Source organism: Prionailurus bengalensis, chromosome B1 (genome assembly GCF_016509475.1).
Source record: "Prionailurus bengalensis isolate Pbe53 chromosome B1, Fcat_Pben_1.1_paternal_pri, whole genome shotgun sequence".
In the NCBI taxonomy this organism is placed as follows: Eukaryota; Metazoa; Chordata; class Mammalia; order Carnivora; family Felidae; genus Prionailurus; species Prionailurus bengalensis.
The window spans coordinates 111,126,209-111,153,943 of record NC_057344.1 but is presented as its reverse complement, the minus strand read 5'-3'; the positions used below and the strand labels follow the sequence as shown (position 1 = coordinate 111,153,943).

Below are 27,735 nucleotides of genomic sequence, written 5' to 3'. Positions count from 1 at the left end.
AGATGGTACTCTTCCATTATGGTATGACTTTGCCTAGGGCTGACAGTATTTATAGACATGGAATTGAATATTTTCGAGAGAATAACAGTACCCTGTCTAGTTGGAAACTAGAACATGGATAAAACAGATATAGTAAATGGTCAAAAGAAGGCTAAATCAGAGTATGTGAACTTGCTAAGAGAATTATAAAGACAGACGAATAAAACCAATTGGGGAAGTACTAAACATATGATATGTGACACATACAATACCGAATAGTTTATTTGTGTTATTTTTAATAGTTGTAGCAACCCAGTAAAGTCGATATTATGACTTGTTTTTATATTGGATGGAACAGAGGCTCATGGAAGTTAAGTGGCTTGTCCAATTTGCACGGTAAATCACCAGCAAATGTGGTAGAGCCAAAATTTAGCTGGATCATTTTATTTCAAGAACAAAGTGGCCTAGTGAAGTCAGATCCAACAGCCTGCTGGGATTAGAAGTAGCCGAAGTTTTGAAGGGAAAGTTCAAAACTGTTAGAGACATAGCAAGAAGAGGCTTGGTCCTCCATGCCAGAGAGTGCTGCCCAAGAAGTTAAATACTTCAGTGGTTCACTGAGAAAGAAGTGTCTCTGAGAGTCCAATGAGGGTTTGTGTCCTTAGAACCTACTGCCTTTTTAATTGCCTCAAACAGTCCTCCCTCTAAATAACTGTGGTGATTAGAGGACTATCTCTTCAAGGCTCAGGTCACTTGGGGCTTATGCCAAAGAGAGCTTTGAATATAGAGATCAATGGGATGAGCTCTGGCTGGCTGAGGACTCCCTGTGGTGTCCCTGACTTTGGAAGTCTGGCCCATTGTCCTTTCTTTCATTCCAAGATTCATTTCCTGGGGAAGGAGAAGGAGCTCAGTTCTGGATTATGTCCCTGACATCTTCAATTCAAGTGTGTATCCCTGAATCATACATTTGAATCTACACTGGTACATGAAATCTTGTTCTAGGTATAGAGAAACAAGTAACAAAAGGAAATGGGAATAATTAAAAGGGTTAAATAGGACATCATGTGAGCCAAATATAAAATTTACAGTCCTGAGTTTTTACATTTTTTTCAAGGCTTGTTTAAATATGTAGGGCTTAACTAATAATAATAATAATAATAATAATAATAATAATAATAATACAACTTTAAAAAGGGGCACTTGGGTGGCTCAGTGGGAAGAGCATGCAACTTTTGATTTCCAGGTCATGAGTTTGAGTCCCATGTTGGGTGTAGAGATTACTTAAATTAAAAAAACAAAAACAAAAAAAAACCACTTAAATATGTAGGGCTACTGGGAGAAAATAGCAGAGACTAATCTTTTCAGGTATTAGGAAATAGAATAACCTACATTGACATGACTATTGATAATATGTATATTTTTGCTTGCCTGTGATGTCAACATTTTTTTATACTTCAAATTGTGCCAATGTATCTGTTCATGTAAATCATATGTAATATTTGAGACATTTCCTCTGGTAATGGAGTATTGGTCCTTTGTTTTGATCAACAATTGTAACAGGGTTTGCTTAAATTTAGTTAACCCCAAACTCTCAAGCTCTGTATTTTTGGGGTATTTTTTTCCTGAAGAACATATATAATTGAGAGAACAATAGAATTACATTTGCGCATCTTAATCCATTTCAATGTTACCAAACCTTCAAATAAAAATGGGGGCTTTATAGTCTCTCCCTCTCAGTTCTTGTGACCAGAGAAAAGAATGCTTTTTTCTTTCATGCTGTTTCCTCTTTTGTTATGTTTTGGTTTTGGTTAAAGCTGTTTACAGCTGGCATACCACCCCCCCTCCCTTTTTTCTGTTCTTGTGAAAAAAGGAGAAAATGAAGACTCAGTAAACCAAAGCACTACTAATGTTTCTAAGTACTACTAATATACTAAGAAAAGAACATAATTTGTGTGTGTTGGGGGGGGAAGTGTTCGCTCTATGACAAATTTTCCTCTTTCACAACCGGAAATACTCCTTCACTCTGGTCAGTCTATGTACAACAGAGACTATGTAGAAAGGATTGGTATCAGATAAAGTGAACAAAGCTCTAACAAACTAATTGATTACTTACTTTTTTTCAAAGCAAAATTTGCCTCCTGCTCCCATAATTCCTCCATTTAACTTGTATAAATTATAATTCTAGCAAAGCTAGTGACTATTACAGTTATTAATTGGTCACGTAATTAACCACAGGCACAACAGTAAAATTTATGTTAGTTTTGGTGGTCAACCATATCTTTAGTGTTTTAAGTTTTTGTAACAAATAAACAATAGAGTAAGCAAGTTCTTCTTGGGTTTCTCACCGCCCCCCCCCCCCCCAATGAACATGAATCACATCAATTTCCAATGTCTGAGGCCACATGCTTAGAGGCAAAGCATATGAGGAAAACAGGACCTTACCCTGATCTAAAGCTGAAAAAACGGATCTCACAGAAAAGAGCATGCCCTTCTTAGCATGCATCTGGCCCTTTTCATTTTGCTTTCATCAGCTGGGGCTGTTCAGTGGTGCAAAGAAAACATTGTAAAATGCTTACAGCTTTTAGAAGTGCTTCTGAACTCTTCAAATAATGGTAAGAGTTGCAAATCTTATAGGAAGAGCCTATCACAGAAAAGCTTTATTCAGCTCCACGGAGAATGGTGAACTTCAGTTACTGAGAGCTGCTCTAAAGTAAAATACTTATGATAAGGAGGTACTGGAGTATTCATTGTGGTAAAGCTTAACGGGAACAAATGTGTGTTTCATTGCATGTCTAAATCTAATATCTGTAAAGGGTGTCTGTGGCCGCCAGCAGAAAAGGAAAGAGTGAAATTTTGCAGATGGATAAAAAGGAACTTTGAATAACCAAGCTTAGGTTTTTGGCAAAAATCCAATGCACTGGGAATTCTCTAGCAAAATGGGTTGAACTTGGCAGATCTACAAATATGCATATTTCTACTCAGAACAATCAAGCAAACATAGAGACTTCCAGAGGAACTAATTATCTTTGTCTTTTTTACCTTAGAAAGAGGGTCATATTTGGAAGACAATTAATTGCTAAGAGATTTTAGAAGCAACATTTAAAAAATGTTGAAAGAAAAACCTATATTTAGCCTTTTTCAAAAATGTTTTTAATACCCCTTTGTGCTCCCAAAATAATTTATCATAATTGACAGAAGCCCAAGCCATATGGGTTTATAATTTGACGACTTGTATATTTTGCCATTTGCCTTTTGAGTAAAAGGAAAATTCTATTTCAATATCTTTTGTTTTTCTTGCTACTTATTGCTGTAGCTTTATCATTATGAAATGAATCAATGCAGTCAATTTTCTAAGTATGTATCTGTACAAGACAAACCCTGTCTACTGACTCAGATTATTTACATTACAGAAAAACAAGCTATAGAGGAATATATATGAACGTATCTCCAAAAAGTATTTTCTGGAAAACATTGCCATGTGAAAATGTACTGTATATATTGATATTAATATATAGTATATGTTTTATATTTGATTATATGCATATAAATAAATTGGGTGATGACTTGGTTTTTCAGTATAAAATATTATAGCAATTACAACTAATTTGACCCTGTGTTCTAAATTCAAATATAGGTATTTTAACTATTTTATTTAAAAAATGAAATCATACAAAATAGTAGAAAGAACTGATTTACTTAAAATGTAAATCTCTGAATTTCACATGTTGTAAATTTTTCAGTTACAATTGGGGTATTATAAAATGTTTCGGCTAAAAATAGAAAAATTAAGAGAACACTTATTTTTGAGAGTGGACTGGTAGATAGAGAGCTTTTTAAATAGAATGAATAAATTTCTATTTTCTGAGGTAGAAAGATGTCAAGGTAAGGAAAAGAAAAAGAAAAGAAAAGAGATAGAACACCGTGAGTGAATCAATTTCCATCATAAATATCTGTGCATAGTTCTAGAAAATATCTGAAGGATACTACACAGTTAATTGTGGTTACCTTTGGTAAATAGAACTCTGTGAGTGGACACAGGAGACTTTCACTTTTATAAATGCATTTTATACTGTTTAGATCTTTTTTTCAATATGTATGTTTTCACACACACAGACACACACATATTTTTATTTAAGGCAGTATGTGTACATATTTAGAGGGCTAACACAGTGAAAAAGACTACTGGTCCTGACTTGAAATTTACTAACCATCAAAAGTAAATTGATCTGCTTATTTTATATCATTATTATGAGAGTTATTTGGCATTATGAGTGAGGAAGGGAAGATTAGTTCTTTTTTGTTGTTGCTGTTAAATATGAACACTAATAGCCAGAAAATGGAGCAGGTCTACTGAGACAATTAGGCTGAGAATAAATAGATCTGGTTGACTTTTGTAGAAAGTATAGAGTTAAGGTAGTGTTGTTATGAGATTAACACTGACATAACATTGTTTCTTTTTGTAAATATTGTCCTGAAAGGATTGAAATTAGAGAGTCACAAAAACATCCACATGGTAGAAAAGATTGTATGTGATAGTTAGAAAATATATGTCATTAGCCTTTGTTAGTGAGTGAAACGAAAATAGCAATTAGGTTGCTCCCCCCCTCCCCCCCCACCCCCATAATACATGTGAAATTCTGGTTATGGTCCATCAGTTTCACCTACTATAAATCTACATTAACATTCCATACAGCCTGTATCCTTCAGGAATACGGCTAATTTAAAATTTTTTATTATAGTACAGGCATGCATAACTCTTACGCTACTGTTATAAGCTTCCTAGATTGTGTGTATATATCTATATGTATGTATCTGTGTATCCCTTTAGCTGATGAATATTTCACATTTGATTTTTATTATTATTATTTTCTGCTTAATGAAATTTATGAGATGAAACAATTTAGTAAAGTTATCAACTGTGTGAAAAGTTTAGTGAATAAACAAACTTGATTAACAAGAGACAAAAATGAAGAACAATAATGGCAAAGTAGTAGCAAAGCTAAAATATCATAGAAGCACTACATTAAGATTTTTATTTTATTTTATTGTTTATTTATTTATTTATTGCACCAAGAACTTGGTGAGAACTTTTTACTTTTGTCAATTTTATGTAACAACCAAATGAGAGAATTATCAATATCCACTTACCAAGTAGAAGGAGAGTGAGGAACAGAGCATTTAGAAAATCATCTCGAAGTCCAGTAATCCTTTAAGAAGAGTGTGGGAGTGACACTACTTTGTCTTCTCTGGATATCGCAATAGTGTGAATAACTGTTGAGTTTCTGCCATCTACTGCAAGGCACTGGCCTAGCCCTGGTGAATTCCACCTCCACCTTGTCAGTGTTACATTTCTATATTTCCATGGGCGCTCCTTATATTTTCTTCTTATGTATATTGTTTGACTTAAATTTTCCTTGTGGAGAACAAAGGGAATAAAGTTATTCCAATCAAGATAACTACAACAAAGTTGAGGATTAAGCAGTTAGCCAATTCACTTGATGTCCTTTTTGTTTCAGCAGAATAAATCATGTTGCTCAGCCTCTTGTATATTATGGGCATTTAATAAATGTTGCATAACTGGAGGAATGAATACATTAGGATGCTATTACAAACCTCATCAGTATACTTCATGATTCTTTTACTATAGCGAAACCAGAATCCAACTCTAGAATTTATCATTTAAGTCTTATCTATAATTTTAAAAAGTGCTGGGACACCGAACAGTTCTGTAGTTCACGTAGGTTACGCGGATTAGCAATCGAAAATAAAGCAGCCAAACCCACATTCCTATAAAATTAAAAAAAAAATTACGTTCATTTGTTTGATGGAAACTGGAAGTGTATATATCAGATAAGTAAGTAACAAGGGGTGGGGATTCTCCTTTTGAATTAACCATTTGATAGTGCCTTATAATCACCTACAGATTAAGATTACTTGGATGACATGGGCTCAAATATTGATGGTCTCTTAGATATATTAAATTTTGTGTGGTTCTATTACCTTTTCTCAGTGAGTGTTTGTGTAGTTGGTTGGAAATGTGCTCTTGGCTAAGCCTGAGTGTATTTGAGACCAGGTCAACTGAGTAATTGACTGATCCTGTCAACAATATGATTTTTATATTTGCTTTCAAAATGTAGACACAAATGTCTGGTATTTTGTGAACAACTCAGTAATGAACGTCTTTCTATTTTAGTTAGTGCGTTTTACAAAATGTCCCATACCTAGGGGCTGTGTCTCAGCATCCCCCAAGAAAAGCCATTGGTTTTATCATATATCCTATGAATCATGGTTAGAAATTCAATACTTTTTTTTTATTGTGGTAAAAACCACATAACATTATCAATACAATTTTAAACAAAGTCTAACGCTACTTTTGTACTTACTATACTGTCAATGACACCAAAAAGAAGCTAAAGTTGTCTCTATGTAATTTGTTTTGCCAAGTTATTCAGATAAAAAAAAGAAAACCAATATGTACATAAAATTTGTCAATAATTTTTTGAGTCAGCTAGAAAAATAGTTCACCTTTCTGAAGCAAGTTAGCTAAGAGCATAGTTATGTAACTACTGTACTAGCGATTATGTCATGTTACCAAATTTGGATATGGCATTTTATGGATATGTGGGCACAGTATTTATGGCTCAGGGGAAAAAAGACCATTTTTAATGAATATTTTTTCAGTAACATAAATTTGGGAAAAAGGAGAAATCACTTATAAGGTCTAAGAATTTCCAAACAGGACTGCCCCACTAGTTCAATTGGTAGAGCATATGACTCTTAATCTTGGGGTTGTGAGTTCAAGCTCCATGATGTATATAGACCTTAATTAAAAAAAAAAAAGAATTTCCAAACATACTTCCTATTAAGAGATGACCAAAAACTTTGATACCTGATATAAAAGCATTGCTTTATAAGCCACTCATTTCTACTTCAGCTTCCAAGCAAAATTCCACTGGTATAATATCAAATGTAAGAAAAACCATTTAGCTGCCAATTTATTTTGAGGGGAGTGGGGAGAGGTTATATTAGGATTTTATTTTTTCTGTCCCTCTCATTTTCTTCCATGAAAAGCGATTTGTCTTTTCAGTGGGGATTCCCAAAGGACAAAAATGTATATTCTTAGAAGAGTAACATGGAAAATATCCCACAATTCAGAGAGCTGGATAGTGGGTGGCCCATACTATGGTTTCTAGAAGACTGAATTTGTAAATAGCCTAATTTATTTTAATATTATGAAGAGCAAGCCAGCCATGTGACCATAAGTGGAGTAGAGATAATGCATTTGTAAATTAAATACTTTCCAGTTTCTAGAAATAACTACATCTAGAAAAACATGATTTAAAAAAAAATACTGGACTGGAAATCCAGTGAAGTCTCTAAGGTTTCTTCCAGATCTATAATTTCATGATAAGTTGTGTCAATCAATGATTGGACCAAGACATACTACATAGGCCCAGGGTTGCCTGTGTAACAATAAAAGAACTATTATTAGCTTGCATAGTACTTTACATAGTTGTTCACATCTATTGTTAGGTTCTTCCCATTGTAACTATTCAAATTATTTGTAACATTGGAATAATGCTGTATTAAACATTGCTTGAACTGAGTATGTAATATTAAGTATTTATATAAAAGGCCAGTAATAGGCACTTCAATATCCTTCAGCAATATAAACTTTTATGGCAAAATGCAGCTTGTTGTAAAGGCTTTTGAGCCATATAATTCCTTGCCCTGTTGAATAAAGTCATTATCATTACCACTTTCTAGTAAGGTAATGAAAATACTGGGAGGATAAGAGATTTGTCCAATATAATATATCCTTAATAAAAGCTTTTAAAAATAAATACAATCCCTATCATTCTAAAAACAAAAGAGGTAAAAAGGAAGGAAAAGAGAGATGGAGGGAGAGAAAGAATGAGAAAGTGAGACTTCAGTATATCATAGGAGCACTTTATCAAGTCAGTATTAATCCTTTATAATATAAATGGCATATTATAGGGTTGGAACATTGATTTTTTTATTTTGTGCTTTTTACCTATTTTCCTAAAACTGTGTTTTTTATTAGAATTATTTTTTATTAGAATGTATTTCAAAATAATACATTTTGAAAAATATATATTCTTGAATTTTTCCCCAGTTAGATTATGGATTCTATAGGAGGCCAAGACCTTGAATTCTCTAATTGCTTTAAAATTCACTTCAGGGTGCCTGAGTGGCTCAGTCGGTTGAGCGTCCAACTCTTGATCTTGGCTCACTCAGATCATGATCTCACAGTTCATGGGTTTAGCCCTGCATTGGGCTCTGTGCGGACAGCACTGAACCTGCTTAGGATCCTGCCTGTCTCCCTCTCTCTCTGCTTCTTCTCTGCTTGCTCTCTATCTCGCTCTCAAAATAAAATAAAATAAATAAATAAATAAATAAACTTAAAAACAAATAAAAAATCTCTTCATATCCTCTGTCCTCTTCATCTGTATTGACCTCTTATGTAAATTTGTTAGACATGTATCATAAAGTTGTACAGATATACTATTTTTGTCTAGTAAGTTGAAAGTCCTACTTGGAAACCATAAAGAAATTGTAATACAGTACCTATAGTGGAGTTTGAAAAGAAATTCAAGCATATAAAAATGGGACAGTTTGCTATGAAATTTAGCTATAATTGCATCTTCAAGATATGTTTTAGATATAATTGCATCTTCAAGATATTTTTTCTCCATTTATGTTTTATGTTAGGGATCATTTCACAGATGTTCACCCTGTGTTCTTTTCAATTGAAATGTTTGATTGCAATACTAGCTGACATCTTTAGTGCTTACTTTCTGCTAAGGACCTCAGGTGCATCATACTTGGAGGTAGAGTTTTATTATTTTGTGCTTTTTATATTTTGTATTTTGCATTTTGTAGAAGTGGAAGTTGAGGTGAACATGGCTATATAACTTGTCACATGAATTGTGGCATAGCTAAGCTTCCAACCTACCCCTGTCTGATTTCAAAACTCATGATTTTACTCATGAAATCAAACTGTCTCAATATATAGAAAACTGTTACATGTACACATAATGATGAAATGTTCATTTGTGTTACCGTTATTGCATCCAGTTACTTACAGAGTCATCATACGGTAAAGTTAGATATGATTGCATAAGCTATCTAATGTGGACTACAAAATGATTTTTTCCATACCTGCTTGCTTTTCTTTCTGTGAGCTGAGGGAGAAAAGGTCCAAGCACATGTGTATGGAGACTGAGAAGGCATGGTACATGCTATTTCCTAAAATTTAGAGATGGAAGGGGCTTTAGAGAACTCGTTCAACTCCTGTTATTTATTTATTTATTTATTTATTTATTTATTTATTTATTTATTTATTTATTTATTATTCTCAAGTTAGTTAACATACATTGTAGCCTTGGCTTTAGGAGTAGAACCCAATGATTCATCACTTACATATATCACCCAGTGCTTAGCCAAACAAGTGCTCTCCTTAATGCCCATCACCTATTTAGCCCACCCCACCCCAATCAACCTTCAGCTAATTCTCTGTATTTAAGTCTCTTATGGTTTGCCTCCCTTTCTGTTTTTATCTTATTTTTCTTTCCATTCCCCTATGATCATCTGTTTTCTCAAATTCCACGTATGAGTGAAAACATATGATATCTGTCTTTCTCTGACTGACTTATTTCACTTAGCATAATACCCTCCAGTTCCATCCACGTTGTTGCAAATGGCAAGATCTCATTCTTTTCATCACTGAGTACTAGTCCATTATATATATATATACACACATATATATATACCACATTTTCTTAATCCATTCATCTCAACTCCTGATTTGAATTCTTGTCTCACGATTGAAGTGATAGTCTAGGTAAGAACATAATGTTTCCTTCATTGGAGGAAAAATTTGTTGAGAATACATGAACATGTGAATTTGAAGATGAAATCTACTCTTGGAAACCTTAAGGCAACACAGTCTAATATTAATGGTAATGACTGGTGCCTCTGAATCCCAATGACTGCTGCTTTCTTCTAAATAGTTACTGGAAAATATATCTAGAGTAAAGTTTGTGGCTAAATTTAGGGTTCATATTTTCTGATTTTCCCAAGATAATAAGTCTTTGACTTCTACTGAATTGAACTGAGTTATAGTAATTAGATTTTGATTTCTTCTCTAGTTATTATTGCTCTCTCCACTTCCTTGTGTGTTTTCTAGAGAGAACTCCTTCGGAGCAAGAGCCTTCTCTGCTTTCTTAGCCTCAGGATCCTCAGTGAAACACTGGGAGAGTTCAGTAAACATCCTGGGATACACATACAAATGATAAATGCCGAACCTGATCTAATGAAATCCTTACTGAGAACATAAGACCTTATAGGGCAATAAGACTCAAAAGAGATGTTTTTTTTAAGGATAAGTTAAAATTCTCAAAGAAAAATACAGGATGGAGTGTGTCTTGCATAATATTTTGGGGTTTTAAAAACTTGTAACAAGATGCTATGAATTATTTTTCAGTTTGTGTTGGGTTTCAATTTTGTGTTTGCTTTTGCTATTTAGGCTTTGCAATTTGGTTTGTAGGCACATGACTTTGCTTAGTGTAATTAGTAAGTATAAGTATACTTAGTATAACAGTTGCCTATTATCACCAAATTTGATATCTAGAATATCAAAGATTAATATATGCAATTTTTTTCTTTCCTCCTACTTTTTAATGTTTTTAATTGAATTTAGATGTTTCATTGAGGAAGCTGATATGTGTGATTCATTAAGACAAGAAAGTTTTCTTAAATTATCTACTAAACATGTTTGTTTTAGAGATCAAACAATACTTTTAGCTCATGGACTCTAAATGTTATAATTTCTGAATTAATAAACCAGTCACGTGAATCCCTAGTATTTTTGTGTTCTGATGCAGTTTTGCAAAGAAAATGGGTTAACATTAAACCCAATAGTTTATGAATATACATAATAAAAATCTGCTTTCGATTTGGTTATTGAAGGTTAATGCAGTAAATGTACAATTGCATCTTTATCATTGAGCAGGTCTGTGAGCTTCAGTAATGGAAAATTAGAAGAATGTGGGGTTATTTATCAAAGTCATCTTTGATATACATTATAATTATATACCTAAGCTATAATTATGAAGCAGAGGAAATTGATCTATAAAGACTTGATGAATAACTAATGCATAAATTAGAATTTCCCCCTTTAATCTGTTAAATATTTAAGCACTTCAATGAAATATCTGTAGTTTATGCATATTTCGTGGCATATTTGGATAGCAATGTGACTGAGAGTGAAAGTGTCAACTTTCACTAAAACTATAATCTCTTTCATGGTCAAGATTGAGTCACTTTCATTTTTCCATTCCTAGAACAAAGCCTGACACATTAAAAAAGTAAAAAGCAAAAATCTTGATTACACATTTGTCAGGTTGAGCAAATAAATGATTACTTATGAGAAGATCTTCAACTATTATAATAGCATCAGGATTTCCATTCAATGTATTTTAATGAGTAATTCAGTGATCCAATTTCCTATCTTCTTACTATATACAAAGTACTATGAAAAACACCTCTGGGTCGCCAGGCTGGCTCAGTTGGTAGAGTGTGTGGCTCTTGATCTTGGGGTCGAGTTTGAGTCCCACGTTGGGTGTAGAAATTACAAAATAAAATCTTTAAAAAAAATAAGAAAAGCACGTCTATGGAATTAACATGACTTAAACAGGACCTTGCTTTTAAGGAATTTGTACTCAAAAAGGGAATATATAGTGACAACTTAATTCCAAAGCTATAAATGCTATGGGAACAGAGAGGAGGCAAGACTTGAGCAAAGGCCCATGGGCGTTCTGGCAAGAAGTAAGAGTGTGTGCAAAGGTACAGCAGTGTGTGGAATATGCCACTTCCAGAACATCCAGTAATTTGGGGTTGCTACAGCTCAGAGTTTGTGCACAAGGTAGGTTTGAGTAGTGAGGCTCAAGGGTCACACAGCTGCTTTCAACGACCTTATTTCTGCCAAAGCACCAAGCACCACCACAGAAGAACTCATCACAATCTCTTTAGTGATGTCCCTTTTGAAGTTTTTCTTTTTTAATGTTTACTTATTTTTGAGAGAGACAGAGTGTGAGTGGGGGAGGGGCAGAAGGAGAGAGGGAGACACAGAATCTGAAGCAGGCCCCAGGGTCTGAGCTGCCGGCATAGAGCTTGACACGGGGCTCCGACTCATGAACTGCGAGATCATGACCTGAACCGAAGCTGGACACTTAACCGGCAGAGCCACCCAGGCACCCCAGTGATGTCCCTTTTGAATCCAAACCCAGTTGCCATATTATATTATATCCAGGTCAATTCTACAAGCTTTCCATGCTCCCAGCTTCCAATGTGGTTTCTTACTTTTCTATTTTAGATTTTGCTTCTCAACTTTAGATCTGATAGTGAAGCAACATCCTGTCTTCCACCACCAACACTGCCATGGGTGACACTCCTGTTGTTGGTACTGTTTGTTCCATCATATTGGAGGTAAAATTGGAAAAATATAAAGGGTGGGGCTCAAATCACAAGGGACTTTTCTTCTGCATGTTACATGTGGAGAGTCCTCTGAGAAAGATGTAGCCTTAGCAATAAACTCCAGCTATTTGGTTGTTATGATATATTATTAGATGATCTAGATCTTGGGGAATTCATCATGGTTTTACACTGAATCCTGACTTTATAGCCCAGGAACTAAGTTTGTCAGCACATCAAGCAATTTCTTAAGGTGAATTCATATTAACTGACCTTGTAGAAAGTTAAGTAAAACAGAATTCCAATGTATTGTCACATAAGGTGTGTAGGGTCAACATGAGTGTGGTATTCTAACTTTATAGGCAAATAAAATTATATGGGAACAAATATTAACCAGAAGGTTTTTTGCATGAAAGAGGAGATAAATTTATAATTTGATTGTCAATGGCATCGGCCTAGTATCCCGAGGCACCATCTGCATTAAGGGGACTATCTGGGGATGCCTTGGGTGGATCAGTGTTGAATGTCTGAGTTCAGCTCAGGTCATGATCTCATGGTTCATGAGTTTGTGACTGTCAGCTGTCAGCATGGAGCCCACTTCGGATCCTCTGTCCCCCTTTCTCTCTGCCCCTTTCCTACTTGCACCCTCTCTCTCAAAAATAAATAAAACATTAACAACAAAGACAGGACTATTTGGCTACTAGGATTGGAACGTAGGAGATGTGGGGCTTGTGGATCACTTCCCTTGCTTGGATTGGCTTGATGACTCTCAATATCTCTCCTCCCTGAATCTGTTTAATTGTGAGTCCAGGGATGCCCAGGCCCTCCTCTGGTCAGATCATTCTTTTGACTACCAGTATCTTCAGAAGGTGTATAGGTTTTATTTTATGGGCCATCTCTGACGGATTGGATGTGGCTGCCTGGAGCAGTTTTGAGAAGGACTCTGAGATTCAGACAAGCTCAGCGGGCTAGAGTACCTGGGAGGTTGTACTGGAAGACTGCACTCGGCTAGGGAGGAATGGAAATAATTCACTGGATTTTCCTTCCTTTCGTGAGTAGTTCAGATTGTGTAGAGCACCTGAAAGAGCATAAGCAGGAAAGTGGCATCTACAGGTTTTCACTTAGAGAAGGACAAGATCACGTCAAATCAGGTCACCTGCCCAGATTCGTGGTACTCAGCATCGCTCTGGGTGTAAGCTATCTGACCGGGGGTAGCTGAGAAGTATGGCAGCAACATTTAATTCCAGACACTGGTTTTCTATGGTTGCTTTCTCTGTGGCCGATGTATTTCTTGTCCAAGTGAATATTACTTTCTCTGTCCGAAGAATGAGGAGAAATAGATATAAAATATCTTTGTTTTGTTGAGCAGAATTGAGGGAGTTTTTAAATTCAGTCCAGACTCCTTAAGTATAAAGCAGAAAATTCTTGCTTAATTACTCAGTAATGTCTGATTCAAAGATCAGGGCATCATATTTTATTAATGAAATCTTCTTGCGCCTTTTTGTTTGAACACTACCTAGTATTATTCAGACTTTTCTGCTAAGTGCTTTTAATGCTTACCACCATAATTCTGTGCTCACATCTAAAGATTTATAGTTTTGTTTGTTGTTTATTTCATAAATAAACAGAATCAATTTGATAAGAAACTTTGATTGATAGTCACTTTCAATACATTGCTGTAGGTGGGGTTAGGCAGTCCATGACTATAACCTGAGTTGGGTGTATACCTCACTAATAGAGTTATGAACTTTTCTTGAACAGCATTTTTTTCCCCAGGAAACAGACTTTTTAATGACTAGAGTCTCATTTTCCTGTTAAAGATTATTTTAAAAATATTTTATATAAGGCACTATGTTTAGGGATATAATTTATTTTAAGATGTGGTTATTTTTCCAAGTAACTATAAATGAGTGTACTTGGGACTTTTATGAGCCAGATGCTTTTTATGTGCTAGACACTTTGTGGATGTAATTTTGCATCCCCATGTCTAATCTTTGAGGGAGCATTATTAATATTTTCTTTTGCAATATACATTATAAGGAACAGAGGTCAAATAATTTGTTTGGGTTAGACAGCTAAAAGCGATGTTTAAATGACGTTTGAACCTTTGTATTTGAACCCACGTCTGTTTTAATGACACAGCCTACAGTCATTATAACTACATAGGACCATATGTGAGGGAATACAGTTTGCAAAATACATTAATTTGAGTGTTATTGGTGCTGTTTTCCCCCAAAGGATTCTGTAGGGCATAATTCAATTGATAGTATTTACATTCTCTCTCAAAACCTCTTGACCTGAAAATTATGCCACATTCTAACAAATAAAATCAAAAAGCATGGCAATAATATTAATGATACTACCCACCATCTTCTTAGTATTTTGCATTTTATATCTCTGTTGTTTGGCATACCAACAGGATTATGGGTTTTGGATTGCAAATAATTTTTTGAAACCTTTAATTTTCATGCTAATTACGTTTTGCTTTTGAAAAATTGTTAGAAGTTTTCCCATGGCCATTTATTTTCCTATGTCCCCACCTGTTTGTTTACTTGGCTGTTGTTTACTAGGCTGGCTCTAAAACTAGGATTTGTGTTTGCATATCATCATTTCTGCATGGTTGTTAAAATTCTCTATGCTGTTAATCAGAGGTGGCAATATACTCTGCTTTAATGAACCCTTGATCACGTAGACTCTCTACTGAATTTCCATTTAATAATGGAAATAATTTCCATAAATACAAAATTATTCCACTTTGTATTTAATAATAAAAATTTATTTCTCATTTTCTACATGCAAAACCTTTTAGGGCTACAGTGGAGCTCTTCATTTCTTAACAGAAATTTTTCAGTATACTGGAATGTGCATATTAATATTATCCTCATGGGGCGCCTGGGTGGCGCAGTCGGTTAAGCGTCTGACTTCAGCCAGGTCACGATCTCGCGGTCCGTGAGTTCGAGCCCCGCGTCGGGCTCTGAGCTGATGGCTCAGAGCCTGGAGCCTGTTTCCGATTCTGTGTCTCCCTCTCTCTCTGCCCCTCCCCCGTTCATGCTCTGTCTCTCTCTGTCCCAAAAATAAATAAACGTTGAAAAAAAAATTAAAAAAAATATTATCCTCAAGACTTAGCTCTACATTGAAAATTGGCAGAAGCATCTATTCATAGGTGACAACAAGGACTTGTAGCAGCTCTATGGAGTAGGGAATAGCATTAAGGAAGTCATTATTTTTCTGTTTATACTTCCATTAGCTTTAGTTGGGTTTCATTTCTTTATGCGTATGTTTTAATTTATAAGCATTAACTACGTTTTAAACGTGGCATTTTATTTTATTTCTTTTTCAAGTTTTTACTTAAATTCTAGTTAGTTAACGTATAATGTAACATTGGTTTCAGGAGTACAATTTAGTGATTCATCACTTACATGTAACACCCAGTGCTCATCACAACAGGTGCCCTCCTTAATGCCCATCGCCCATTTAGCCCATCCCCCACCCACCTCCCTCCATCAACCCTCAGTTTGTTTTCTATACTTAAGAATCTCTTATGGCTTGCTTTCCTCTCTTCCCCCACCCCCCTCTTTCCCTATGTTCATCTATTTTGTTTCTTAAGTTCCACATATGAGTGAAATCATGTGCTGTTTGTCTTTCTCTGACTTATTTTGCTTAGCATAATACACTCTAGCTCCATCCATGTCACTGCAAAAAAGGTGATATTTTAAAAATAAGTTTAAAAACTTAACATAAGCTCACTCATTGCTGGTCATTAACGTTGGTTGAAGTCCAAACGTTCAGATGAGGAAATAGAACAATTAGTTTATTTTATGAGGGTCAACGGAGGATAATTAGTATATATACTAATTTTAATACACTTATTTTAATATATGTTGAAATATTTTAATACACCTAGATCCTAACAATTTGAGTTGCACAGCGCTTTTAATATTCTCTTTACTTTTCCTAAGACAAACAAAATTAGTGTATGACTACATCTAATTCCCTTAGCAAAAAAGTAGAAAATTTATAAACTGGTATTTTGTCAATACTTCTGTAATAGGGAATAATCCTGTTTGTTTTAGTGTACTAAGTGTCTTGCTAATGCTTGCAAATGAGGCTAAGTGAGGTCAAATCAAAGTTCCAGTTGGAAAATACAAAAGTGAACTTGAAATGCATTGTAATGTCTGCTATCAATGAAGGTTGAACATCCTAGTGAGAAAATTATTTATTTTGTCTAGACAAGAATAAATATCACTTTAATCAATCTGTTAATCTGCCTATAGTTTAACTCATGCGGCTACTAATAAAATTTACCATATTTCGTAGTGAATAATAAATTATAGAATTTTAGGTCGTAGAAAGGGCCCTGACAGATCATTTGAACCAACGATCTTATTTTAAGTACAGTAGACGTACAGGCTCTTCCCCTGGCCGGTTAGCGGCAAAGCAAGATGCAGCACTCCCGTCACCTGCCTCTAAGCCCAGAATATTTTCACCACGCTACACTGCCTCTGACCTATATGGTAGGTGATATCCACTCAGCTTTTTATAAGATACAGAATTGGTCTGCACTTCCCATATTGAGGAGACCCCACTCGTTTTTCTTCTCACAAATATTTATAAAATATCGTGTGCTGGCATATTAGTAGTTGCGGATAGGTTGTCAGGTGAGAGACACGACATTTGAGTGGGAAATGTCAATGTATACAGATAGTCTTCCCATAGCCAAACAGAACGTGTTCCCTATTGGAAAGCAATAGTTAAGACATAATACATGTTCCCAAATATTACATACATAGGCAGAGGATATAGAGTGTAACACTAATGAGATAAGATGCGTTTTATTTTTTTAAGATCTCTGCTTTCAAAATCTGAACAAAGTAAAACAGTCTTCAACGATTTTGGGTTAATAACAATTATATTTTATTTTCAGTTATAACTAATGTAATTTAAGCATTAATATTTTAGATTTCCTTGGATTTTGACACGATTTACCATATTGGTTATATATAAGTAGTGTACAAATTGGCACAGAGAAGCCATTTATTAGCTTTCTTTCTTCATAGATATATGTATACAGAGTATGTATGTATATACATATATATGTATAGTTATATGTATGGATGGATTTTAATACTACCATCAAAGACAGTCTGTTCTTTTTGAAAAATTATTTATTTATTCTTTCTTTCTTTTTTAAATGTTTATTTATTCTTGAGTGAGAGACAGAGCACGGACGTGAACAGGGGAGGAGCAGAGAGATACAGAGACACAAAATCAGAAGCAAGCTCCAGGCTCCAAGCTGTCTGCACAGAGCCCGATGTGAGGCTCATACTCACAAACCGTGAGATCATGACCCGAGCCCAAGTCAGGTGCTTAAGCAACTGAGCCACCCAAGCACCCCTTTATTTTTAAATTTTTTAAAGTTTATTTATTCTGAGAGAGAGAGAGAGAGGCTCGAGCAGGGGAGGGGCAGAGAGTGAAGGAGAGAGAATCCTAAGCAGGGTCCACACTGACAGTAGAGCCCCCGATGTGGGGGGGGGGGGCTCGATACCACAAACCATGAGATTTGAGCCAAGATCAAGAGTCTGATGCTTAACCGACTGAGCCACCCAGAAGTCCCTGCTCTATTCTTGTTAATTGAATTGTCATGTTTACTTTGTAGATTTGCTTTAATTCTGGCTATCCCTTATTGCACACACACATACCTAATGATCAAGAATTTCTCATTCCACCCATACTCCCTCCTTTTCTGTTTAATATTACTTTAAATGCCCCACATAACGTTGTGAAATTTTATATTTAAAAATCCAACCTCAAATTAAAACTTTGGCTTGCATAACTCAGGGATTTCTGGTTAAGAAATATTCAGGGAATCCTATTTATTTAAATACATCATGTTAGCAAAGTGGTTTCAATGGTGATTGGTCCAAATGAGTAATTCTATGTATTATTTTCTTATGAGAATATTTTCTGCATTTGGTTTCTTAAATTCTTTGTATAGTTGCTATTTGTTATATGCTCTGATACAGAGGTACAGTAATGTATTTTCAGAAAGCAAGACACCATTTCTGTCATTTTTATCAAATTTTTAAGAGTGAATTTGAGATATAGTTCCACTTGTTTGCATTTTTCCATTTGTTCTTGTGTTTAATTAAATGTTTGTTACCATGGCAGCTAAGAAGAATTGATCACTTGTTTCTTGTCAGATGTCAAACATCATGAGCTCCTGTGTGTCAGGCTCAGAACTCACAGCAATTCAGTTCTAGTTCATTTGTCCTTGAATACACGTGCCTGCGAACTGGCACCTGACCAGCAGCAGAGGGAGTAGAACTCTGGGCTGGACGTCAGAAGACTCGCGTGCTAGTTCCAGTTCCAGTGCTATTTAATCTTGTGACCTTGAACAACTGACCAACATTTCTGGGCCTCAGTTTCCCAAGTTGTTAAATGAAGAAGTAGGACTGAATAATTTTTAAGGTTATTTTTAGTTCAAATATAAATAATGAAATCGTAGGGCTACTCTGATTGATCTTGGGAGTGTTCGTATGCATCAATCTCTAGTACCCTTGGTTCCCTTTAACTGGATAGTTGGAGAGGGAAGAGTGATTCTTATCTTTGGGAGTTTTGAGAAGAGAAAGAAATTCTTGAGTAGATCTGTATTGGGCAGCACCTGAGTCAGCTTGTACTAACCTCTGTACTTTTCTTGAGTGATTGTTTAGTCCTCTTTTTCATGGAGTCCAAGGGTTCTAGATGAATTCATGATGCCACATTCAGTTTTGCGACTGGGTTCTTTACCATCTCTATGAACCATACATAAGATAAAAGATTAATATTATTTATCTTAAATTTAGTATTCCTTGTCAGTGTTCACCAACTATGAAATCATGTTCAACTAACTTAGCCCAACTAGGATGTATGTTGGCAAACTTTGAAGTGTTCTCAATTGATGTTCTGTAGCAAAGTGATACAAAGAATTGAAAGATAACTTGATTTAATGACACTTGAGTAGGAAAAACTCACTTCTTCACCTGTGTGTCTCTCCTTTACTACTCACACAGAACATTTCACTTGATACCTTTAGTCACGAAATGTGTGTGGGGTTTTCCCATACCAAGAAGTTCTGTGACACTAGCTACGTGTCCTATAATTTACCTTAAACTGGGTATTATTTACCTGCAAATACGGTTAGATCCCCCAGATTAAGGCCTAGTCTTGCAAGACTGCCCCAACCTCTCAGATGCTAATGGCAAGCCCAGGTTGTTACCAGTGCTTCTGACCTACCAACTAGAAATTGGACATTTTCATAATTCTTTCCTCTGGTTCAATGATTATGTTAGAGCAGCTCATAGAACTCAGGAAAACAGTGTACTTACTGTTTACTGGTTTATTCTAAAAGGATATATAAAGGACACAGATGAGCATCCAGATGGAAGAGATGTATAGGGCAAGGTATGTGGGACGAGGCATGAAATTCCATTCTGTCTCCCAGTGTTCCACTCTCCCGGCGCCTCCATGTGTTCACCAACCCAGAAGTTCTCTGAACCCCCTACTTTGGGGATTTTTATGGAAGCTTCATCATGTGGGCATGATCCATCATTAACTCCATTTCCAGCCCTTCTCCCCCCAGTCTCTGAAAATTGAGACTGAAAATTCCAAGCTTTTGGGTTTTTCCAAAAGTCCTCATTCACGATCCCAGTCCTCATCCACAGTCCCACCAAGATCCAGGATCACCTTTTCAGAACAAGACACTGTATGACCCATGAAATTCCAAGGAATTTAGGAACTCTGTATCAGGAACAAGGGTTAAAGACCAAATATTAGAATAGACGATGCTCCAAGTGCTCTCATCACTTAGGATATTACAAGTGCTTTTAGGAGCTTTATGCCAGGGCTCAGGGGCAGAGACCAATAGATATGTTTTGTGTTATAACACTAAAGTTCATATTAAATAATGTGTGTTTGCTTTGGAGTGTTTGAGATAATAGCAGAAACTACTCAGCCTGGTGTGATGGAGTCTGAGATGGGGTGAGTCACTTATTTTGAGCAAAGATTTCATAAAGAGCATATTTGGAATATTAAAATGAAGGTCTTGAACTTTGGTGCTGACTTAATGCATTAATCAATTCAGACAGTTTGATATTAATGTTGCATTTTAGTTAAGTATGGTCAAACCTTGAAGAACAGCTATAATTAAAAATGTGTAATATTCATTGTCACTAACACTAACCTAGCAAAACTCAAGATGCACTAGGGGAGGAAATAGAGTTCTTATTTTAGGTTTTGTCTCCTCTTTTTCTAGTATTATAAAGGATAAGTTGTTTTTAATGCTCCTTTAAAAAAAAGAAAAAAAATTCTTATGTAATGCTAAGATTACTTTTCTAACCATACAAAAAATAATGCTTTGAATTTTAGAGAGACATTGATTTAAAAGTCACAAGATATATATATCCAAAATGGATGTATAGTTTTATTAATAAATGTACTCTAGTGGACACATTATTCTATTTTTAGCTCTTTTGTATTTTGGCATTTAATAGCACTAGATTCAGAGCCAACCCCACTTAACCTGTAGCACTAATCTAGAGATCAGAGAAATTAAGTTTATTTATATTCCAACACTTTAAATAATTGCTGTAAGGGATAATATGAAGAGTTATTTAAAATGTCTTTAATATTGTTGTTTCCTTGTCTTTTGAAATAAAATGCTAAAACAATTGGTCTTGTAGAGAGTGCTGTGTGTTAAACTCCATAATATGGAATTACTTTTGGAATGATGCTGATTATTAAGCTAATTGTTGCTATGTTGTTTTAAATGAGCACTGAGCTAATAAAATCCCAACAAATAGCAAACTCAAGTAATATATGAAGTTGGGGGAAAATAATCCGATTGAGATATTTTTGAAAAGAAAAAAGACTATCTTTTGCAAATATGAATTGGATATCAAGCAAAAAAGTTCATGACTGCTCTAAAATTAGAATGTTCATTTTTAATACCCAAAGGGCCGAGTGTTGATATTTGAACAAAATGGGAACCAAAATATTAATATTAAGCAATCTCTTGAGTAAAGTTGTAAGAAAAAAAAAGGATTGGTCACTTTTGGCACATTGCTAAGCTTTAGATATTGGAACAGAGAGGAAGGAGGAATTTGGAAAAGAATATAATGAAACGCCCAAATTCTTGGAATTTGATTCAAACCAAAAGGAAATGATTTCTGAAATTTAGCACACATTTGAAAATAATGATTCTTCCAGTTGTGAAACACTTTAGTCACACCTCTGGTTTAATGACCCAAAATATAATTCTATAAGTTTTGGTATGAAAAATGAAAGGCTGTATATAAAATGCTTTTTAAATTTAATTAATTAATTTACTTATTTTGTCCAGTTTTATTGAGAAATAATTGACATATGTCACTATAAATTTAAGACCTACATCGTGCTGGTTTGATTTATATACATTGTGAAACGATTACCACAAGTTCAACTAATATCCATCTTCTCATATAGTTATACTAAAAAGAAAAGGAGGAAAGAATTTTTCTCATGTGATCAGAATTCCTAGGATTTATTTTCTTAACTTTCCTATGTCATCATGTTGCACATTACATTCCCAGTACTTACTTATCTAGTAACTAGGGCTTTGTATCTCTTGATGAGCTTCTTCCAATTCATCCTCCCCAAACCCTCCACTTCTGGTAACCACAAGTGTGATCTCTTTTTCTACGAGGTTTTTTGTTTTTTTTTTTTTAATTCCACATATAAGTGAGATCATACAGTATTTGTATTTCTATGTCTGACTTATTTCACTTAGCATAATACCTTCAAGGTTCATACATGTTGTTGCAAATGGTAGGGTCTCATTTTTTTTATGGTCGAATAATATTTACACACACACACACACACACACACACACACCACAATTTCTTTATTCATTCACCCATTGATGGACACTTAGGTTGTTTCCACTATTGTAAATAATGCTGCTAAGAATAAGAGATGCAGTTACGTTTTTGAGTTAGTGTTTTTGCTTCCTTTGGATATATTTCCAGAAGTGGTATTGCTGGGTCATAGCAGTTTTATTTTTAATTTTTTTTTTTTTTACTGTTTATGTATTTATTTTGAGAGAGAGACAGAGAGAATGATCAGGGGAGGGGCAGAGAGAAAGGGTGAGAGATTTCCAAGTGGGCTCTGTGCTGCCCCCCAAAGAACCACACACAGGGCTCCAACTCACAACCTGTAAGATCGTGACCTGAGCTGAAATCAAGAATCGGATGCTTAAGTGGCTGAGCCACCGAGGCACCCCTATTTTTAAATTTTTGAGGATCCTCCATACTGTTGTAGTAGTGGCTATACCAATTTACAATCCCAACCACAGTGCACAAGCATTCTCTTTTCTTTACACCCACGCCAGCATTTGTTATCTCTTATCTTTTTGATGATGGCCATTCTAACAGGTGTGTGGTGATACCTCATTATGGTTTTAATTTGCATAAAAATGATTTTGAAATTAATTTAAAAAGCTGAGTGCATATTGATATTTTAAAATTAAGGGCTTTTAGAGTTCTTGAAGCATCTCCAGAAAATTTGAGTTGTTTATCCATGACTAATACTTTGTCTTAGACAATTAGTGCATAATTTGGCTATTGCTTGGTGAGAAAACAGCTTTTCAAACGCTGGCTCATAGTTTTTATAATTGCCCCAAATTGAAAATAATTAAAATATTTCATAATAAAGAAGTTGTTAAATAAATTAAGGTATATCCATGAAATGGAATATTATGCATTCATTTAAAAGTAGTTTTATTTTTATTATTTTGTTAATGTTTATTTATTTTTGAGAGAGAGCACATGAGAGTGGGGGAGGGGCAGAAAAAGAGGGAACAGAGGATCTGAAGCAGGCTCTGTGCTGATAGCAGAGATCCCGATGTGAGGCTTGAACCCACTAACCGTGAGATTGACTTGAGCCAAAGTTAGATGCTTATCCGATTGAGCCACTCAGGCGCCCCTGAATGTAGTTTTTAAAAGAAATTTTAATGACATGAAAATGCTCATTATTTATTAATTTAGAAATTCAGCATAAACATGTACCAAATATGCTCTCAAATATATAATCCATATGTAGAGAAACATGCAAAAGAAATACATATATACATGGGGTGCCTGTGTCCCGGCTCAGGTCATGATCTCACAGTTCGTGGGTTCGAGCCCTGCGTTGGACTCTGGGCTGGCAGCTCAGAGCCTGGAGCCCGCTTCGGATTCTGTCTGTCTGTCTGTCTGTCTCTCTCTCTCCGCTCTTCACCCGCTCATGCTCTGTCTCTCTCTCTCTCAAAAATAAAAAAATAAACATAAAAAAAAAGAAATATGTATATATCAATAGTAGTTTTATCTGGATACTTATTATTTTTCTTCAATTTTTTTCTTGCATTTCAAATTTTTCCTATAGTGAATATTTATAACTTTTATAATTAGGAGCTACATTTTTAAAAACTTACTGATTCCAAATGTTCCTTACAGTGGTGAAAATAATCATTATCAAAAGCATATGATAAAATCTTCTTTTTGCTCAAATGTGTGGGGAAGAAAGAACAAAGAATGAAAAAATACCTGTTACCCTGAAAGTAGCATCAAATGCTTTAGTTCACCTCCCAAGCATAGCAGTCACCGTCTTAAAAGAATAACATCCATCTGTATTCCATCTGCCATAGTAAGTCATATAACATTTTTAGAAATGCTTATACTTTCATTGTATTATCAGTACAAAAGATACATCTACCTAATGTAGGTCCCATTGACTATATGAATTATGTTTTGAAAGAAAAACTTCACATGGTTGGAAGAAAATCATAGCTTAAATCCAGTAGATCCCTGCCAATATGAATTTGGTATTGACCTCTTACTACACTATGATAGTGATAGTAAGTACCTCAAAGGGATTTGTTAAAAATGTTTATTTGTTTATTTTGAGAGAGAGAAAAACAGAGAGAGAGAGAGAGAGAGCATTTGTGTGCACATGAGCAGGGGAGGGGCAGAGAGAGAGAGGGAGAGAGAGAATCCCAAGCAGGCTCCATACTATCAGTGTGGAGCCCTACTTGAGGCTCGATCTCATGAATCATGACCTGAGCTGAAATCAAGAGTCAGACACCTAACTGACTGAGCCACCCAGGTGCCCCAGGAATTTTTAATTAATAAAATAAAATTGTGCAAGTATACTATAAACATTTGGGGACTATTCAAGAGGAATAAACTTGGAGGAACTTTGAGAGATTATTCAGAGGAGCTAACTGGTACAGAATATAATAAATAATTAAAGTTATACAGCATGAAATGAGTTTCTTTCATGGACTTCTCTGGTAATTGATCCATTCTTCCACAGTTGAGGGAAACTATGGTTAGCTAAGGGAGAGAGTTTGTAGTTATCATGAAAAGAAAATATAGTGATACTTTGCTTTTAATAGAATAGTTACAAATAAAGTTAGGCTTTAGTTTGTGTTCTAGACCCCTACGCAATTTAGAAATAACTTCCTTGAACATTTACTTTTCAGTCGACTATCAACGTGTCTCCCCTGTGGCTATGCATCAGAATTGTTTAAAAACTTCAGAAACATGGATTTTATGCCTGGAGAATCTGATTTTGGTGATTTTCAGTATAGTCAGGGTGACTATAGTTAAACAAAACAAAACATAAAACTTTTTCTCGTGGGGCTCCTGGATGGCTCATTCGGTTAAGCGTCTGACTCTTGGTTTTGGCTCAGGTCACCATCTCAGAATGGTTCAGTGGTCGTGAGATTGAGCCCCGTGTTGGGCTTTGCACTGCCTGCTTGGGATTCTCTCTCCCACCCTCTCTGTGCCCCACCCCCCCAGCTTGTACTCACTCACTCAGTCTCTCTCTTTCTCTCTCGTTTTTTTCTCTTTCTCTCAAAGTAAATAAATAAACATTAAAAAAAATCTAGTAGTGTTGATGTGTAGCACAAATTGAGAATGACTAGGATGTATATGCAAGTTGCTGGGATTACAAAGAAATAAAATATCAGGCCAGTCCTCATATTATGCACTCTCTGAAAGAGCAGTTCAGTCTCTACTCTTTCACATTGGTAAAATATTCATTTTTTTAATACAAAAGATAATCTCCTGTCATGAGCTCTCCACCTACATATTGATAGATTTTATGTGTATTGTCAAAGGTTCTACCATTCCAGGAATACAAGGGCAAAGAACAGGCTGATTGATTGATTGATTCAATTATGTCAGAATAAATTGTCGAAGATCTAAAATGGGCAGAAGAGATTAATGGGTGTGTGTCCAGTGGAGTGCTGGGTGTTGTCTCGCAGACCCTTCAGGAAATTACTGCTTTTATAAGGGTGTGCATATTTAATTCTTCTTCAAGACCATTTTACAACTTTGTGGAAGTATAAGTTAATTTTTAGAAAACAGTAATGCAAAACATTTTTTTAATAGAAGTACTAATAAATTTTGCCCAGTATGAATACAATTAATTTTTACCTGTAGAAAAGATAATCGCAAACATAATATTTTATTGCCACATAAAATATTAACCAGTTTTTCATGTATGGGCAAAATCATTTCCATATTTAGTTGTCTGTATAAATCTGCTCTTCAGCAAACCCACAGCTGCTTTTTACTACTGAGTAAAAAGCATAAAGTTTTTCCTCTAAGATCAGGACAAGTCAAGGATGCCAGTTTTATTCAGCATAATAGTGGAAGTCCTAGCTACAACAATCAGACAAAATAAAGAAATAAAAGGCATCCGAATTGATAAGGAAGATGTAGAACTATCACTGTTTGCTGAGAAATAATAAGTCAACTTAGTAGTCATTAGATACCAAATTAGTATACAGAAATCTGTTATATTTCTATACACTAATAACAAACTAGCAGAAGGAAAAATCGAGTAAACAATCCCACTTATTATTGCATCAAAGAATAAAATACTTAGGAATAAATTTAATCAAGGAGGTAAAAGACTGTACTCTGGAAAGTATAAGACAATGATGAAAGAATTGAAGATGACAAAAATAAATGGAAAGACGTACTCACAGACTGCAAAAATTCATATTGTTAAAATATCCTTACTACCCAAAGAAATTTACAGATTCACTGCAATCCCTATCAAAATGCCAATAGCATTTTTTTATAGAACTAGAACAAATAATCCTAAAATTTATATGGAACTACAAAAACCCCAGTGGCCAAAGCAATCTTGAAAAAGAAGAACAAAGCTGGAGGTATTCCACACTCAGATTTCAAACTATACTACAAAACTATGGCAATCAAAATAATATGGCATTGGCACAAAAATAGATTTATAGATCAATAGAACAGAATAGGGAACCCAAAATAAGCCCAGGCTTATATGGTCAATTGATCTATGACAAAGGAGGCAAGAATGAATGAAATTGGACCACTTTCTTATACCATATATGAAAATAAACTCAAAATGGATTACAGTCCTAAATGTAAGACCTGAAACCATAGAACTTCTAGAAGAAAACATAAGGAGTAAACTCTAGGACATTGGTCTAGCAATATATATATTTTTGGATGTGTCTTCTCCGGCAAAGGTAACAAAAGCAAAAATAAACTATTGGGATTATATCCAACCGAAAAGCATTTGCACAGCAAAGGAATCTATCAACCTAATGAAAAGGTAACCTACTGATTGGGAGAAAATATTTGTAAATGATATATCTGATAAGGGGTTAATATCCAAAATATATAAAGAAGTCCTACAACTCAACATGAAAATATTATAAATAAATAAACCACCAAACAATCTGATGAAAGAATGGGCAGAGGATCTGAGTAGACATTTTTCCAATAAAGATATACAGATAAGTAACAGACACATGAAAAGATGCTCAACATCATTCATCATCAGGGAAATGCAATCAAAATTGCAATGAGATATTGTGTCACATCTGTCAGAATGGCTAAAATAGAAAACACAAGAAACAACAAGTGCTGGCAAGGATGTGGAGAAAAAGGAACACTTGTGCACTGTTGGTGGGAATGCAAACTGGTGCAGCCACTCTGGAAAATAGCCTGGAAGTTCCTCAAAAAATTAAAAAAAGAAATTACCCTATGATCCAATAATTGAACTACTGGGTTTTTAGCCCCAAGATACAAAAACAATAATTCAAAAGAATACATGCACCACTATATTTGTTGCATTATTTACAATAGTCAACTATAGAAACAGCCCAAATGTCCACTGATAAATGAATGGATAAAGAAAAAGTGGGGACATATGTGCGTG

The 27,735-nt window shown here is 35.0% G+C and overlaps 1 protein-coding gene across 6 annotated transcripts in view; it reads left to right on the top strand.

Annotated features, from left to right (window-relative positions):
- ANK2 (ankyrin 2) overlaps window positions 1-27,735 on the top strand; it is a 671,502-nt gene that overhangs the window by 185,201 nt on the left and 458,566 nt on the right. The window contains exon 3 of one of the 6 annotated variants that reach the window (XM_043569984.1): window positions 12,374-12,486. The exons of the other annotated variants lie outside the window; for them this stretch is intronic. Coding sequence (XP_043425919.1) covers window positions 12,439-12,486 — 48 coding nt within the window. The 5' untranslated portion in view covers window positions 12,374-12,438. The remainder of the gene's footprint in view (window positions 1-12,373; window positions 12,487-27,735) is intronic. 6 annotated transcript variants of the gene reach the window in all.